The 18,381-nt window shown below is 43.3% G+C and overlaps 1 protein-coding gene across 1 annotated transcript in view; it reads right to left on the bottom strand.

Annotated features, from left to right (window-relative positions):
* Nucleotides 1–18,381, bottom strand: part of mapk8ip1b (mitogen-activated protein kinase 8 interacting protein 1b) — a gene marked incomplete at its 5' end in the record, with an annotated part of 57,553 nt that overhangs the window by 14,930 nt on the left and 24,242 nt on the right. Inside the window, 2 exons of the mRNA XM_080772588.1 lie at nucleotides 9,559–9,640; nucleotides 14,763–15,020. Coding sequence (XP_080628714.1) covers nucleotides 9,559–9,640; nucleotides 14,763–15,020 — 340 coding nt within the window. The remainder of the gene's footprint in view (nucleotides 1–9,558; nucleotides 9,641–14,762; nucleotides 15,021–18,381) is intronic.

An 18,381-nucleotide genomic window follows, 5' to 3' on the forward strand; every position in this document is an offset into this window, starting at 1 on the left:
ACTGGTGTAGGCTACATTAACTCCTCCTTCTGCACAATGTACTTTAGTTTCAAAATTTAGTACTTTAACTATCTTATAGCTAGTTTTATTTAAAGGACAACTTTAGTTTTTTCAACCACGGTTCATGTTTTAGGTTGTTATTAGAGAAACTAAAAGGTGAGTTTTAATTTTCTTTCATTTGCTGCTTTCTTTTGTTTTGGGGATTTTAGCAGTTTCGAGCATGGGGCTAAATATGTATTTTTTTTACAAAATATTATGGCGATTTATTTTATTATTATTTACTATAGTCCTAATAAACCCCAAGAAATTACATCTAGCCACAAAAGATCACAGGATCTGCTGAATGTGTCAAACATATTGAGCCATATATGACACAGTGTGGCTTCCCCCAAGACCCCCAGTAGGCTACCTTCACATTCAGTAGATCCTGCATGTGATCTTCTGTGGCCAGATGTAATTTATTGGAGTCTAGTAGGACTACGGTAAATAAATCACCATAACATTTTGTAAAAAGAAATACATATTTAGCCCCATGCTCGAATGCCCCCCTGTCAAAAAGAGCTAAAATCCCTAAAACGAAAGAAAGCATCAAATGAAAAAAATAATAACACTCATCTTTTACTTTCTCTAATGACAACCTAAAACATGAACCTTGGTTGGAAAAAACTAAAGTTGTCCTTTAAGTAAATATTGTGAGTAGCAGTGATTTTAAGGCAGTAAATATATAACATATTTGTATTATCTGTCTTCACAGCTTTCCACGTGATGAAGACAGACTCCATCGTTGGATCAAGTATGTTGGGCGCCAGGGATGGACACCAACTCCTAACACCAGGCTGTGTTCCCTACACTTCGAAGAGTGTTGTTTTGAGTCCAATCCATTCAGCGATCGGAGGCGCCTCAACGATGATGCTGTTCCCACCTTAGAGATTTTGGTAGGTGAGAGGTTTGTATGTGCTGTTGATGATGGGGTAGGCTTACATCATGTAGATGTCTCCGATAATCCTGAGAGTGACATGGAAAGCCATGTTAACACACATGACGGCATTTTCCTGCCTCAAAATGACGAGGAGGTTTTTGAGCACATAGAGCACAATTACTGTTCTTCATGTGTAAAAGGCGCACATGCTGAGCACAAGTACTGTTCTTCATCCGTAAAAGGCACGCATGCTGAACACACTTACCAATTGTATGACTCTCCCAGAAAACTCAAGCGTAAATTGAAACAAGCAGGGGTAAAACTGGATGAGTACATAAAGAGGTTGAAATTGGAAAAACAGAAGAGCCATAGGCTTCAAAAACGATTACTCAGCTTGTCAGAGGTCATCACTGAGCTGAAGCAGAAAATGCTAATTTCTACAGGTTGTGCAGACATGTTGGAGACCCAGTACGGTGGAGTGACAAGGGAAATCCTTCAGAGAATGAAGCTAGGGAATAAATCTAAAGTGTCAGAGGAATTAAAATCATTTGCCATGACGCTCCAATTCTACTCTTGCAAAGCTTATGAGTATGTGCGTCAGAGCTTTGACCTTGCTTTGCCCTCCCCTGACACTATCCGGAGATGGTACTCCAACATCTCTGCAGAGCCTGGATTCACAACACCTGCCTTTAATGCTCTAGAGTCTCATGTGAAAGACAGGAAAGATGAAGGGAAAGAAACCTTGTGTGCGCTAATGATGGACGAAATGGCCATTAGAAAGCATGTGCAATATGTTGCTGGAAGGTTTCATGGCTATGTGGACCTTGGCTGTGGCAATGTGGATGACTCATTGCCAGAAGCCAAAGATGCCTTGGTCTTCATGGTTGTTGCCATCGATGCATCTTGGAAAATTCCAGTGGCATATTTCCTTGTCAATGGATTGACTGGTGCAGAGCGTGCCAGCCTCGTCACCGAATGCCTTATCAGACTCCGTAAAATTGGAGTCCGCACAGTCTCCTTGACATGTGATGGTCCATCATGCCATTTTGCCATGCTGAGAGCCCTTGGTGCTGATCTTAATGTTCAAACCATGCGTCCATCATTTCCACATCCTGAGGAACAACAACAGGTAGACGAAGAGAAAAGGCAGGTGCATGTGATTTTGGATGTGTGTCACATGTTGAAGCTGCTCAGGAATGCACTGGCAGATATGGGTGAATTGCAAAGTCCAGCAGGTAAGATCAAATGGCAATACATTGCACAGTTAGTCAAAATGCAAGATGAGGAAGGGCTGCGCCTTGGAACCCAGGTGAAACAGGCGCACGTGCAGTGGGAAAGGCAAAAGATGAAGGTAAAACTAGCAGCTCAGGTTTTCAGTAAGAGTGTGGCTGATGCTCTGGAGTGCTGCAACGTACACCTCAAGCTACCAGAGTTTAGAGGATGTGAGGCAACTGTCGACTTCCTGAGAACCATTGATTCCGCTTTTGATGTTCTCAACAGTAGGAACCCCCTGGGAAAGGGACACAAAGCACCAATGAGGACATCCAACAAGGAGAGTGCAGTAGGAATCCTGCAAAAAGTGGAAAAAATGCTCCTGGAACTCAAAGACAACAAAGGCAAATTGTTGCATTCTGGGAGGAGAAAGACTTGTGTAATTGGCTTCGTGGCTAGTTCCATAAGCATAAGAAACATCTTCCATGAGCTGGTGGAGAAGCCCAATGCCCAATGCCGTTACCTCCTCACATACAAGCTCAGTCAAGATCACCTTGAGCTTTTCTTCTCTGCGGTCAGAGCACGTGGTGGATTTAACAACAATCCAACTGCACAACAGTTCACAGCTGCATACAAACGTCTTCTGGTTAAGCAACAGGTGAAGGCAACAGGTAATTGTCTCCTACTCGACGATACCAGCATCTTGGCAGTGACAGCTGCATCGGCACCTGTTGAGGAGGAGGAGCTTGACCACGATTACATGGAGGCGACACCTGCGTCAGTTAACATCGCACGTAGGTTTGACCTGGAACCAGCTGTTGAGTCTGAGGAGCTTGAACACGCTTACATTGCAAATGTCGATAATCTCTCAACGTTCAAGAACGCAGCAATTGCCTACATTGCTGGATATGTGGTAAAGAAAATCAAGGAGAAGCATAAGTGTTTTACTTGCAATGATGCTCTGACATCTACTACCACTGTACATCCCTTGGTCATGTTGAAGGATCGCGGAGGTTTGCAGAAACCATCAGCGGGAATAGTTACTGTGTGCAAGGAAGCAGAGCGTTGTTTTCAACGGATTTTGTTTACAACATCTGGTGAGCTTCCCAAGGGACCAGGCACAACAGCAGAGATTGTCCATCAAGTACTGAAACGCAGTGCTGGTGAGACATGGTTCCCGGGGCTGCTAGATCACATGTTCGAAACAACCGTTGAAGACAACCATGTGCATAGCTTGGTGAAAATGGCAGCCTCCTTGTACTGCAAAATTAGGATGCACCATTTGGCAAAACGGGAAACAGAAAAGATAGCAAAAGCACCCATTAGACAGAAACTCACCAACATTATTCAACAAAGTGGCCAGTAGCTATATAGTACCCGTATTGAGAGGTTTGCTCAAGTAGAAAAGTAATTCCCTGAGTTATATTTGTTGTGTATGACCTATTGTATTCCCCCTACAATATTTATGTACCTAAGTGTTTTGTATGTATGATTTTATGTTTGTTTACATTATATGTTATATATTATTTATTTATGTTTGCTCTTTGATTTCTTTTGACCTGTACAGCACTTTGGTTGACCTGGTCATGTTAAACATGCTATATCAATAAGATTGATTTGGTTTCAGTTGAGTTTTATATATTATTTATTTATGTTTGCTCTTTGATTTCTTTTGACCTATACAGCACTTTGGTTGACCTGGTCATGTTAAACATACTATATCAATAAATTTGATTTGATTTCAGTTGAGTTTTGTATTCATTTATGTATCCTGTGTATGTATTTATGTATTTGTATATACAATCTACAATGACAAATACAGTATCTGTGTCATTTATCTGTTTGTGTCCCGTATCATTTATTACCTATCACTTGAGCAACCGTACACTCAATGTCAAACCTCCCTCCTGATATGCCAAAATCATTCACCAAATATTGCCTGCCTGTAAAATGACATTAAGACAATGTTCATTGTAAACCTTGGAGCAATCTTGGCGGTGCACAAGTGTTTAATGAACATCTGACTAATGTCCAATACCAAACAACTGCATTCACGTTTAATGAACACTCCAAAATCTGCCTGTAAAATGACATTAAGACGATGTTCATTGTAAACCTTGGAGCAATCTTGGCGGTGCACAAGTGTTTAATGAACATCTGACTAATGTCCAATACCAAACAACTGCATTCACTATTAATGAACACTCCAAAATCTGTCTAAATTCTAAAACATGTAGGCTACATTGGTTTATCGGAGACATCTGCATCAATTTTTTATGGGAACTTTGCACATAGTTGTCTATTGTATTGTTTTTCATGCTGTCTCGACCACTCCTCCCCCCCCTCATTGTTCTCTCCCCCCCCCCCCCCCCCCCCCCCCCCTGCTGTCAGATTATATTGCTGCTGCCCCACCAGTAGAGGTATTCTGTGCCTACTGGCGTGCGTTGCCCAGCTTTAGATAGCTATGCACAGCCACCCCACCCCCCCCTGCTGTCAGGTTATATTGCTGCTGCCCCACCAGTAGAGGTATTCTGTGCCTACTGGCGTGCGTTGCCCAGCTTTAGATAGCTATGCACAGCCACCCCACCCCTGCTGTCAGGTTATATTGCTGCTGCCCCACCAGTAGAGGTATTCTGTGCCTACTGGCGTGCGTTGCCCAGCTTTAGATAGCTATGCACAGCCACCCCACCCCTGCTGTCAGGTTATTGCTGCTGCCCCACCAGTAGAGCACAGTAGAGGTATCCTGTGCCTACTGGCGTGCGTTGCCCAGCTTTATCCACCTCCCCTACCTACCCCCTTTGTGTCTGTCTTGTCCCCACTCTCGGCCTGCACCTTGTCGTGGTGAGTGGGCTTCAAACTAAGCCAGGCCATTTAAGCAATTTAAACAATATTGTGTCATCAGAAAACCACTATACCAATGTCATGGTATTGCATGACTTTTTTTTGTGATAAATAATTTGTATGATTTTATTTGTGAAATATTTAGTATAACTAGAACTGCACTGTCGAGTACCTACTTGCATGTTGAATGCCTATATATGTATATGTAATTTGTAAGTTGATGAGTAGTACACTGTGGTTACTTGGGTTGTTTTATGCATATGCCGTAGCTGCATGATTTGCTTTATAGAGCAATGGAGAAAGAAAAGAAAGAAAGCAAAGAAAAGCAAGGCATAAACACATGTATGTAATCTGATTACATACATGTACATGTTACGTCACCATCGAGAGCCAGTTATACCCTAGCATTGGTACATATCTTCATTATGTCACTCTCAAAACATGCATTGGAGGGGCTATAGCACCCCTCAAAAACACACTTAAACTCGCTTCAAGAGATTAAGCCAAAATACTGTGTCTGTGTTTTGTTGGTATTTTCAAGGGGTGCCAGCCCCTCCTATGCCCAGCTTTGTGTTTGTGTGTACCACATAGTGATGATTTCATTGACTGAGCACGGAATGTGATGTATGATGATGTATGATGATAAGAGTGCCCCTCACTTCAATGTATATTCTATCCAATGGATAATTGGATAATTCTATCCAGAATAGAGCCATACTGTGTTGATGTTTGTATGATTGTATGATGATGATTGTATGATTACTTCATCTTCTGGTTTAAGCTGGGACACCTGTGACCTTCAAGCTAAAATTTAAATTACAGGGAGACAATCTTACCACAACATGCAGCCTACTCAATCGGTTAAGACATACATTTATTGTTTCATTCTCATTCTGTTCTCATTGGATATCAGAACTGGATATCATCATGTCAAACCTATGCGTCTTCATGATCATTTTTGTGGAATCACATGGACTATAAAAAAATAATGTGTTTTGTCTTTTAGGTATTTTAATTCTAATAGAAATATTCTAAAATATATAACATAATCTAATCTGGTGAACATATAGTACAAGTGCCTAATGAAATATATCGATTATCTAAACAAACGAGTACAAGCTCACAGCATGTGAGCTTTCCATTTTCTTTAGCTATTTAATGTAAAACAAAGTGGTTAATGAAATATATCCAGCATATGGTGTCATGTTCCTGAACCAGGTTTTAACAATTCACCTCTGAATGTTAAATGGGGATTGGAAAAAAAAACAGATTCCATGTGACCTGTCCATTTAGACTTATTTAAACAAATCAGATTCCAATCTGGATGTGGCACAGATAGATCTGATTCAGGCTAGATTTGGCTGTCAGTGTAAATGGTGCCTAAGGGAAATGTGTTCTCCACTGACCTTAGAGTATATATACTCTAAGGCACTGACCCCCCCTAGTGTCCAAGTTCACTTATTCTGTTAATAGGACCCAAGGAAGATATTTAGTTAAAAATGTTTAAAAGAAAACGTTAAATATTCTGATAGTAAGCATTGCCATAGCATCCCATCAGGAAGTAGTACCTTGGATGTACAGTATTCCAGTCCCACTGTTGTTTATCCAGTGTGAATAATAGATTATTTTAAAAATCATTGCAATTTGATCTGTGACTTTTGCAGAACCCAATGTTTTAATTCAGAGGTTGGTTTAAAATGAAAGCATTTTGATTATCTCGGTAAGCACATCAATACGAATCTGGGTTATTATTGTGGTTATCTTAGCACTTCATCATGGATTCCTTGGGTGAAATTCCCAGTTTTACACTTCACATGTGACATAGAGAAATTCTTCCTTGATCTCCACCTTTTCTTAACTGCACTTTGTCCAAACAGAATAAATGTAATTTACACACTTAACCATAATTTGATTTTAATTGGAAAATTGATCATTTTCAGTGTTATGGAATAATTTAACCATTGATTTTAGACTGTAAAGAGACGGCACTGCACAGAGCTCCACGACCACCAGTCAATCATTCAACCTCTGCCCAGGGATGGAGGCTTGAAGACGGGGTAGATGGAGAGACATACGCCTGGCAGAAAATGACTTTCGCCTACTTGTAGGTTATCAAACCATGTATTTATATCGGTAAATAATCATGTTGATGCTAAATCAACATTAACATTTCATGTACAGCTGCTATTTAAAAAAAAAAAAAAAGAATTCGGACTCGGGAGTTCTACAGCAGAAGCCTATGGTAAGTGAATGGGAAGTCCCTGGCCGTCAAAATGACATAAGCGATCTTTATAATCTTAATACTTGGTCACAAACCAACTATTTTACAAGAACAATATTGATGTAACTAGAGATTAGACAAATTATCTATATTTTATATACACAGAATAATAAGTAATGAGCAAAAGTCCTGATGCGACATTTCCTGGTTTTAATGCGGTCAGACTCTCAGCGCTCCGCTCTGGGGCAGAGCTCAGAGAGCTGGCTGAAATTTGCTGGAGTGGGCGGAGCCTAGTGCGCGTTCATGTGTTTGAGGGCAAAACCTTACCAAACTGCAATACCTTCTTCGGCCACTATGTCCATTGCGCTTCAAGATTTCCTCTGGGTGTCTTCTCTATTGTATAATAACTCTATGCTTGTCGGCCGTTCCTGCCAACATCACACCTGGACACTGGTTGGCTGTGCTGCCCAACGCCCTGCCTGAATCATCACCTGACGTTCTGTCTGAATTCTCGTCTGCCGACGTTCTGTTTGAATTCTCGTCACCTGATGTCCCGTTTGAGTTCTCATCCCCTGACGTTCCGTCTGAATTCTCGCCTGCGGTCCCTGCAGTCGTTCTGTTTGAATTCTCGTCAGCTGATGTCCTGCCTGGTGTCTTGTTGGCCATCCCCGCCAACATCCCACCTGTCCTGTCTGATGCCTCGGCGGCTGTTCCCGCTGACTCCATACCTGTCCTGCCGGAGACTTCTGTGGCTGCACCAGCTAATGACCTGCCGGAGGCCTCGCCAGCCGACTACGTCAATGACCAGCGTGTGCCCTCTGGACCCTCGTCAGCCGACGACTTGCCAGAGCCCTCGCCAGCCGTCAACTTAGACAACCTGCCTGTGCCCTCAGCGCCATCATCAGCTGATCATCACTGGTGTCCCGCCTGTCATCCCTGAGTCCTCGTCGGCTGCCCCGCCGACGTCCCTCCTGTGTCCCGGTCGGCTGTCCCCGCTGACATCCCACCTGAGATCATGCCCACTGTCCCCGTCAACGTCCACCTAAGCCCCCGGCGGCTGTCCTTGCCACCGACTCAAGTAAACTCTTGCCAGCCTTCCCCGTTGACGTTCTGTTTGAATCCCCGTTGGCTGTATCCACCTTGTTTTTTGTTTTTTTTGTCTGTTTTTTGTAGCCCCTGGGCCCTCCTTCCAGACCCCCGCCACCCACCCTGCTTATGTTCTGGACAATGTTGAGGAATGTCTGGAAGCCATTCCTTAAGAGGGAGGTACTGTCACGATCCGTGACATGTGTTGGTTTTCATGTTTTCCAGTTATGGTTTGTGTTTTACTTTTCTGTTGTGTTCCTCTGATTTATATGTTACTTATATGAAGTATTGTGTTCTTGTTTTCCTAGTTCCTGTTTGTGTTTTGCTTTACCCTTGTGTGCTTTTAGTTTGTAGAATTGTTCATAATGTTTCCTGTCTGTCTTGTTACTGTTTGCCTCCCTTGTCAACCTGTGCTGTGATTAGCCTAGTGTTTCCACCTTGTCCTGTTTGTTCCCCAGCCTATCACAGTGCTGTTCACCTGTGCCCTTGTGTATTTCTACCCCCCCTGATCCCAGTGTTTCCTTGCTAGTTCATTGTGGTATGTTGCGTGTGTCTTGTCTTGACACCTTTTGTGCTTCCAGTGATTTTGTTTGTATTCTAGTTATTTTGAGTTATTAAACCTTTTGAAATGATCTGCTCTGCCTCTGCCTCCTCCTGCATTTGGGTCCTACAAACTCTCCTGACTTGAACCGTGACACACACACACACACACACACACACACACACACACACACAGTACTTGTAGCTTACTATCATATCACACGTACATTTTCTTTTCCGTTTTGTTGATCTATAAATTCTACTTTTTTATTACCGTTACCTATGTTAATTGAAATGACCTCTATCTTATATCGCTTAAAAATATACGTGTATGTATTAGTTTTATTTTATAGCTATGTGTAGCCTACTGGCAGTCAGCCTGGTTTGTAGAGTCAGTCTTTGTGAGGGACTGTTCAAAAGAGCTGTGGCAATGAATTGTGACAGCCGGGGAGCTATAGCTAAGCCTCAACTGGCTACCTACAGCCCAGCCTGGGCTGCTAGCTTCACTTAGCATAGCATTGTACTGGATACGAAAGCCTTGAAAACATCCCTGAGAGTAATCATAGAAATCCATTTTTCTGTCATAAATAGTGAATGACACCAGAGGAACAGTACGCTCAGTTGAAGTTGTAAAATCCTTACACAAACCTACTAATTCAGCTACACCCCTAAAGACAGTAAACTAGTGGTCTGACCCAGCAGCCTGTAAACATTATAAATGTTGCGAGGAACAGCTCACCTGTTTTGAGCGGGGAGGATGACCGTGATACCTTTTCCTGCCAACTGTATTTCTTTCCAAAGGAGTTGTTGTTTAAAGTGTCCTGTGCATTGGCAAACAAGAGAGGAGAGATGAAAAACTGCGATAAGAATACAGTGAAACAGAGATGATGTCAGAGAGAAAAACGATGAATGAAAGAAGGTTAGGTTAGCCTTTTAGAATTCTGTATACAGAAACTATACAGCTCCCCTCTACTGACTCTTTCTCTGTCTGTCAGTCCACACACACACACACACACACACACACACACACACACACACACACACACACACACACACACACACACACACACACACACACACACACACACACACACACACACACACACACACACACACACACACACACACACACACACACACACACACACACACACACACACACACACAACAAAGCTTTTATTCAGCTGAATGACCAGGGATTCTTTTGTCTGTGTTTCGTGGTGTGCATTTAAAGGGAACTGGGCCTCCTACCAAGCTACTGGGCGCCCATACACACGCGCGCGCACGCACACGCATGCACACACACACACACACACACACACACACACACACACACACACACACAATCTCACACACACACACACACACACACACACACACACACACTCACACTCACAGACCACAGACCACAGACCACTTCCAGAAACCCATTCAAAATCACCTCTACCTCAGTTGGAACTAGACTTGCCTATAATGATCCTAATCTTTCTCTGTGTGTGTGTGTGTGTGTGTGTGTGTGTGTGTGTGTGTGTGTGTGTGTGTGTGTGTGTGTGTGTGTGTGTGTGTGTGTGTGTGTGACTGTGTGTGTGTGTGTGTATCAATTGATTAAATTCTACTACCACCATTAATGTAGTGGGTGCAGATTTAAGATGCATTTGCAACCTCTGTGGACTGTGTGCTTCAACACCATCGCAAGCTTGCATACTACAAGACACCGATGGAGTATACAGACAGCCAGTGCTGCTTGGTGGCCCTTCCCATGAGCAGCTACCAGGAAGAGAGGTGTTGGACCTGGCCTTCTAGCTGTCGGAACAATAGTGGGTGGAGTTTGGGCCCATGGGGGTCAGCTACGCTACAGAGAACGATATGACACCGGGTGGCAACGCGCAGGAGTGGACTGGGAAATTGTTTCCTCTGGTGGTCCAGCCTGGGACATACCCACGGGATGGTTATTGGTGCGGGTTTCGAACTTAGGATGCCTACACTACTTGTGCCCATGCAATGCTGGGTGACATGACATGCTTGTTGTATTCATGACTGAGGACACATGCCTTGATTTTGTGGTTGTAACTTTGCTGCACCTATTTATGTCCTTGTTTGCAATTTCCTCTGTGTGGACATAGTAGTAGTAGTAACTAATGTTTTCAAATACCGGTAAATCTAGTGGAGTAAAAGTACAATATTCACTGGATATGAATACTGGAACAACATATTTTCAGATGGTGGTACATTTTGGGGTCCTTGACATGAAATATTGAGCAACACTGATATAGAAGCACAGTTTTTAGGAAACTGTCATGATTTAGAAGACTTTTTTTTTTTCGACGTCAGGCCTAAATGGGTTAAGTAAACGCATACTCTACTTTCCACCACTGTCCTCCACCTTCCCTCCTCCCTCGGGCACCAACCCACACTGATCCCCTCACTGACTCACTGCTGATGCTCATGTGCTGCCACTGCTGCCAGACAGTCTGTTGCCGCACAAACGCACATGATGCAGCAGGTGGGCGAGGCACAGGTGCAGACAAGTAGAAAAGCCTGCACATCCCATATATGCCCATAAAAGGACCGACAGATAGAGATCTCCATATCAGTTGGATCACTGGTGCAACGTAGCTGTGAGGGCCGTAACGCACCCCGATCTCTAGATGTGAAGGCGAGATCGCAGGCCGATCTCTAGATGTGAGGACGGAATCGCAGGCCGATGCTGTAGTAGTCTTAACTTTTCATTGTCATTATGAAAGTTTCTTGAATTGTGACAGTAAATTAGGCTACTTGTGTGCATTGTCTTCTCTTGCCTGCCTTGAGTGTAGTCTCCAAAGCTATTTAACCATCAAATGTGGCCAGGCCTATACGGACCTAACTAAATGTATTTCCGCTCTATGTATAAGTCATAATACTGACCATGATACTGACATACTAACCATGACATCGACATACGACGGACCATGATACTAACCTACTGACCATGATACTGACATACATAAACGAACGCAGCTTTTGTTGCGTTCGTTTATGTGCTAAAAGAGTGACTTTGAGAGCTCTAAAAAAGTGGTCTCACCCTTTAACAACAGAAAAGAGCCCCCTGGGGACAAAAATATAAATTTAATTTTGGTGTCCTACTGTGGCGAGCCAGCAACAAAGCTCTGAGCTAGTCTACTGTGGTGAGCCAACAACAAAGCTATGAGCTAGTCTTGAATAAAGATATGTGATGTCTTTCCCTGCCAACTAATGCACTGACCTGGAAAAAGCCATTTGGCAGTCCTCTGGCGGTCTCTCTGTCTCTCTCTTGGTCTCTCTCTCTCTCTTTCTCTCTCTCTCTCTCTCTCTCTCTCTCTCTCTCTCTCTCTCGCCGTCTCTCTCTCTTCCCCCCACCCTTTATCTCTAAACTCAATGTGCAAACATTGACTACAACATTGACAGAACAAGAGGCAAACATTTATTTTTATATTGGGACAAGGAAACCTCCCTAAAGTCAATATTCCATTGTTTTTAAATAGTGGGCATATCAGGCCATTAGCAGTCCCCTGCCCCAGAGGTTTTGAAACTGTCCTCAGCACAAAAGATTGTGATTCTGTACAGTACATGTACACCAACTGATGCCTCAGACGTATGCCAGATCTTTTGGCCGAATACAATATCAAACAATGAACTGTACAAACAAACAGGGAGCCGGAGCATTACCAACAGACACCTGAGATGTCTAGGACATGTACTGAGGATGGAGCAGGACTGCATTACAAAGGTGGCCTTAAGATGGACCAGGTCAGAACTGTGATGCAGGAGCTGGAACAGATGAACCTGTCCTGGGGAGAGGCGCCAACATGCTGCCAGGGATCGGATGCAATGGAGAGCGCTCATTGAAGCCTTATGTCCCATAGGGGACGAAAAGGAGTAAGTAAGTATGTACCGCAGTACTGTACATATCATAACGCAGTATTTAGCAGAGCACGAATCAGAAGCACAGCATGATACTATTACTGACCAAATATACATGAAGACACTGGCACTGTTCTGATGGTGAAGGTGGGCGTTAGACCCAGGTCCCTTTTTACATGTCCAGAGTTATAGATGGAGTGCCACAATTTTTGTATTTTGTATTTTTGTATCATGTGTCTATGATGTGACAGTACTTCAAGTTCATTAGACACCCTGGAGTCGTTTTTATGTGCAATGGTGTATTAACTTTGTATTTAGGGTTTCTTCCTGGAGGCTGAACCCTTGATAGTCAAACGGGCCAATGAAATAAACAGTAATATAGTGACACCACACTATCAAACCCTCCCCCTTTATCATACAACTACAGCTGTGGGTGCAGCTTCAGTTCAGGTGGATCACCACCCATCACCACCCACCAGGCAAACCAGGCATACTTAATGAACTGGTGGGCGTGCCCACATAAAAACAACATTTTAACAAATACTGTACACTTTTTTGAAAACTATATACCTCCTTATATAACAATAAGAACTGATGAAAAATCACGGCACCCGTCAGTGAGTGAGAGGAGACCCAGGGGTTGGTGACAATAACTGATTGAGCCACCAGGGTGTACCACATATTAGTTGGGTTTTGTTACACTCTTGTGCACATATATTAACTGAACAATCAAATTTGAGTGTTGCTCAGCTGACCCTGTGATCTACTAGCGTAGCGTCCCACTGCTAATGGCCATTATGTAAAGAATAATCCTCATGTCAGCAGACTCACCATTCACTGAAAGATATTTAGAGGAAATCTCTCTATGAATGTAACATCAACAATAACCTACAAATTATCATTTGGATTGGACACACATGGTGAAGTTGCTACTACGGCCCGCTACGCAATTGGCCAATTAAAATGTTTTATTTTTATTTTTAATATTTTGACCAATGAATTTCCAGAATATTTAACCCTGGGGACCCTGTAAAATTATGTTAAACAATATTTCGAGGGGTTGGTAGTTTGAATTTCCCTCTCTCCTTGACAACGCTGAGGAAATCCCACCTGGCCGAAACGTGTCCGTTGTCTCGTCAAAGGACATATGCTGTGTGCTGGCGCTTCCTTTTTTCAATACCCTCTCTCTCTCTCTCTCTCTCTCTCTCTCTCGTACTACACATCAAGATCCAGAGTGTTAATTTAATGCAGTGTAACAATTGACCTATTTCTGACACTCTTTCCTGAGCACCAGAAATAACAATACGATTGATATAAAAATAGGATTGTTATTTTTGTTTAAGATTGTGGCGTTTCATCTCTTTGTGTGAAAATCACTTTGTTCACTCTACCGTGACAGGAACTCCTCACCAGAGGTTGCGTAACATATCTTAGGGGTGATACAGAGCAATTATTTTCTTTGTATCCACATAGTCATGATGACACACACGCATGTGTATGCAGGCAGGCAGGCAGGCAGGCGGACAGGCAGGCAGTGCCTGCCTGCCTGCCTGCAGGCACGCACACACACACACACACACACACACACACACACTGACGCTCACAGAGACAGGGTAATCCATCCGAGACAATCAATGACAGCAATGCTCAGAGTGCAGGCACCTTGACTATAAGACCTCTGTCAGGTGAACAACAAACCCACATACAGTGCCTGTATGCACAGAACCAAACACACACACACACACACACACACACACACACGAGTCACGAGCTAACGGAGACGGGCACAGAACAACAGCTCTCCGTCTCCCTTTCTTTCCGACTTACAATACCAGATATTGTTCAAGCAGACAAACACGTGTGCACACTGCACTACACACACACACACACACACACACACACACACACACACACACACACACACACACACACACACACACACACACACACACACACACACACACACACAGCCTCAGCTATAGGGAGGGTGTTGGTGTCAACGGATGTGCCAGGGGTCAGAGGGGGGAGACAGACAGGGGGGTAGGAGCATATACGAGGGCTCACCTGAGTGCGTGGCACAATGGAGATGAGGTTAAGGGTCGTGGGTCTCTTGGGTCGGTAGGTATCCATGGTGACGGGCGCCGTAGGATCTTTGGTCCCCGGCGCTGGTACGACTGCCGACGCCTTGCAGGACTCCTTGTCGTCGTGGTAACTGTCGTCTCCGTCGATGAGGTCCAAATGCAGCATCTCAGCCTGGAACTGTCCGACTGCGCCTAGCTCCGCCCTCCCAGATAGGCTATTGGTCCCTCTCCTCACCTGGCCCTGCGGCAGATTGGAGGATGAGCGAGTAAGTCGTGAGAGGGGCGGGAGTGAGCGAGTGCCAGAGAGAAAGACAGAGAGAGAGAGAGAGAGAGAGAGAAATACAGACAAATCAGCCCCTATAACGCTATAGCTGCCGACGCTGAGCCGCTTGGAGCATCAATGAGAGAGAGACAGAGACGGAGAGAGGGAGAGGGAGAGTGGGTAAAAGGAACAGATTGTGGATGAGAGCTTGGCAGAGAATAAGAGAGGGGGCAGGAAAATGGCATCATTCTGTGCACTGAATGTGACGGCATTAACCTACATTACAGTCATGGGCGGTCAGTATCCCAGGCGTAGAATGAATCACACATACCTTTACTCTTAAACACCAATGATAGCGTCACTGGTGCTCAAGCTATATCGTTTAACCCAGCTCAAGTCATTATGCAGTAAATCAGGGGTATAGGCAACCACGGGCGCCAACATTGGCACGGGAGCGTGATCACTGGCACACTGGCATTTGAGTATTTTTCATTAAATGAACATTAAATATTTAAAAAAGGTTTAGTAAATTAAATCAAGTCCTCTCACATATATAAATTACATCCTGCACATAATTTTACATTCATTCAAACTCCTAACTCTGCCTGGGGAGGGAGTCTGGGAGAGAGGTTGAGTCTCATTTCATCCTGATATATTTCATATTACAACTAAATGGTGTGTCCAAAAGCACTGAAGCAGAATTGGCTGTCAAAATTAACAGACTAAGACTTCAAGACTAAGGTTTTTGATATTTAGTCTGTCGTGGAAATTTACAGACTAAACATATATAATACTCCAAGTTACAAGTTACAGTCTGGTGCTGTTCAGCTGTTCGTTTACGATGTCACTGTCCCATTTGGTGAACGCCTTGAGGCTATATGTTGGGGGGTTGTCTGTGTGAGAGCAAGCTATATAAACTGTTGTTTCTTGTCATTCTGGGAGCGAGACTGGGTTTTCCATGCATGTAACAGGTCATGTAAGTCTTGTCTCCTTACTCGAGTAAAATCCTTATACTCTATATCTCTGACATTTTGTGCTGCCTCATTATTCATTGTTTATGAATTGTCTTTTGAGTATGTGTCCCACAGACTGCCTTTACAAGTCGACCAAGACTAGACTAAGACTAAACTATTTCAGATGACAAAATAGGACTAAAAATGGTATGCTACTCAAAAGACTAAGACTAAAGTAGAATTAGCTGTCGAACTGGCTCTCTGGAAACACTCTGCTACACCAATTGGGTCTCTAAGTGTCCTTGAGTGGGTTCCATTTGGCCCCTAAGGGTCTAATTTTTGGTTCCATTTGTACACTGTCAGAGTTATGGGGGTCCTTGAAATTAAGAAGTTTGAGAACCACTCAAGGCCTACACAAACTATCTGATGTTGTCGGGGTGTTTGTCATACACATTGTCACATACTTGAAATCCCCACCCCACACACACACACACACACACACACACACACACACACACACACACACACGACAAATAATAATTCAAAGTGCTTTTCATTCTTCCTCTCTCACACACACATCATGTTTCCTGGTACTGCTACATATAGCGATCACCCTAATCCAACACCTCAGTGGAATGGAAACTACATCATCATGAAACCTGTATAATCCTGAAATCAATCATGCAAGCATGGCTGAAATAGACTGTATGAGCCCAGTGCAGCTCGTAGTGTGCACAGCACACAGCACCAACATTATGGGTTGAGTAATCAACATTCAAAGTAGACATGTCTGCTGCCTGAAATTAAACACTAATCCAAGAAAACACATACTCACATTAAGAGCCAATATTTTGTCACAGGACAAAAATGTCAATCAACAGTTTCTGTTTCTACACAAAAAAGGAGGTGGTGCACCCCTCATAATTTCTACACTCTGATATGGAATTGATATATTAATTGGTGGGATGATGATGTGTGGATGTACAGTTAAGAGTATAAGCTAAACCTAAGCCTCTAACAGGAAGTGAAGGTACTGTACAGCAGCACTTCAGAAGGCTTAATTGTGTATAAATCCAGGTGGTGGGAGGGGGAGAACATCTGGCTGTATCCAGAATAAGAACAGTATTCCCTCTAGCCTAGTCAGTGATAGAAGGAAGACGATGTGCTTTATTTATGATGTTAGGTTGTACAGAGCTTCCGTCTAAACAAACAGACATTTCTTTAATCAATGATCCTATGTGTTGTTTGTGTGACTGTGCATGTGCACAAGTATAAATGCCTTATAAATAGTATTATTTCTGCTCAGCTACAGTATAAAGAAAAATCAACCAGATCAGACACTCTCTCTGACACAGTTTTTATGAGGTTAACAGGTTTATGTGTGAGCACAGCATAGACAGGTATATTCGGAGCATGCTACACTGAGTGAGAATGAATGGAAACAGGGAGGTGATCAAATGCCTAATCTGGAGACTAGGAGAAGATTTGTATGCTGGACAGGACACAGCAATCACATTCCACTAACAGCTAGGAATGGCTCTCCTCTAGTCTGCTCTCCTCACTTTCTCTAGGACAGAGCTCTCTAGAATATAGATTAGACTACTGACTACAAGACAGAATTGGAACAGGAAAAGAGGGATGCAGGGATATGCTAGGACCTGGACTATCAAGGCTATACTGGGAATGAAAGATGGTTGTCCCAGGACCAGGTTTGTTATTCTGTAGCAAGGACATTGGGCGAATCAAACAATTGACGATTTTAATGTAATTCTGCATTTGACCATAACCCTACGAAAGATATGTTGCAGTGCAGAAAGAATTAATGAGAAAAATGTGCCGTTAGAGGAATGGAGGAGTAGCCTCAATAAATATACTGTTTTCAATATGGCTTGTCGCCCACCCATCCATCCATCTTTCTCCCTCTCTCCATCCATCCCTCCCTCCTGCCTATGAATAGCCATAAACTCTGTCTCTGTGTGGCTCTCTTTCTCTGTCTCTCTCCAGTCAGAGGATACTTTCACCTTTTCTCTCATTCACTCTCACAAAATCTCACTCCAATAAAACTACATCATTGAATGTAGGTGATTTATGACATTGAATATATGGATCCATGGAGTAATTGTCTGAATGGCTGGAGAAAAAATAATAAGAAGAAAAAAATGCATATTCCATGCTTATGGAGTGTGTGTGTGTGTGTGAAAGCAATCGCATGTTTGAGTGTGCATGTGTGTGTGAGTGCGTTTTTTTCTCTCTTCGCCTGGTGTGAATGCATTACTGCCAACCCACAGACCCGTAACAGTGAGGATGTGACTGTGAACTGCTTGTTTCATGACCTTAATTACGTTTGGTTCCTTTAAGAGCCCTGGCCTCTGTTGCTAGGAGACATG

The sequence above is a fragment of the Protomyctophum bolini genome (assembly GCF_963924005.1).
Source record: "Protomyctophum bolini genome assembly, chromosome: 1".
Classification (NCBI taxonomy): Eukaryota; Metazoa; Chordata; class Actinopteri; order Myctophiformes; family Myctophidae; genus Protomyctophum; species Protomyctophum bolini.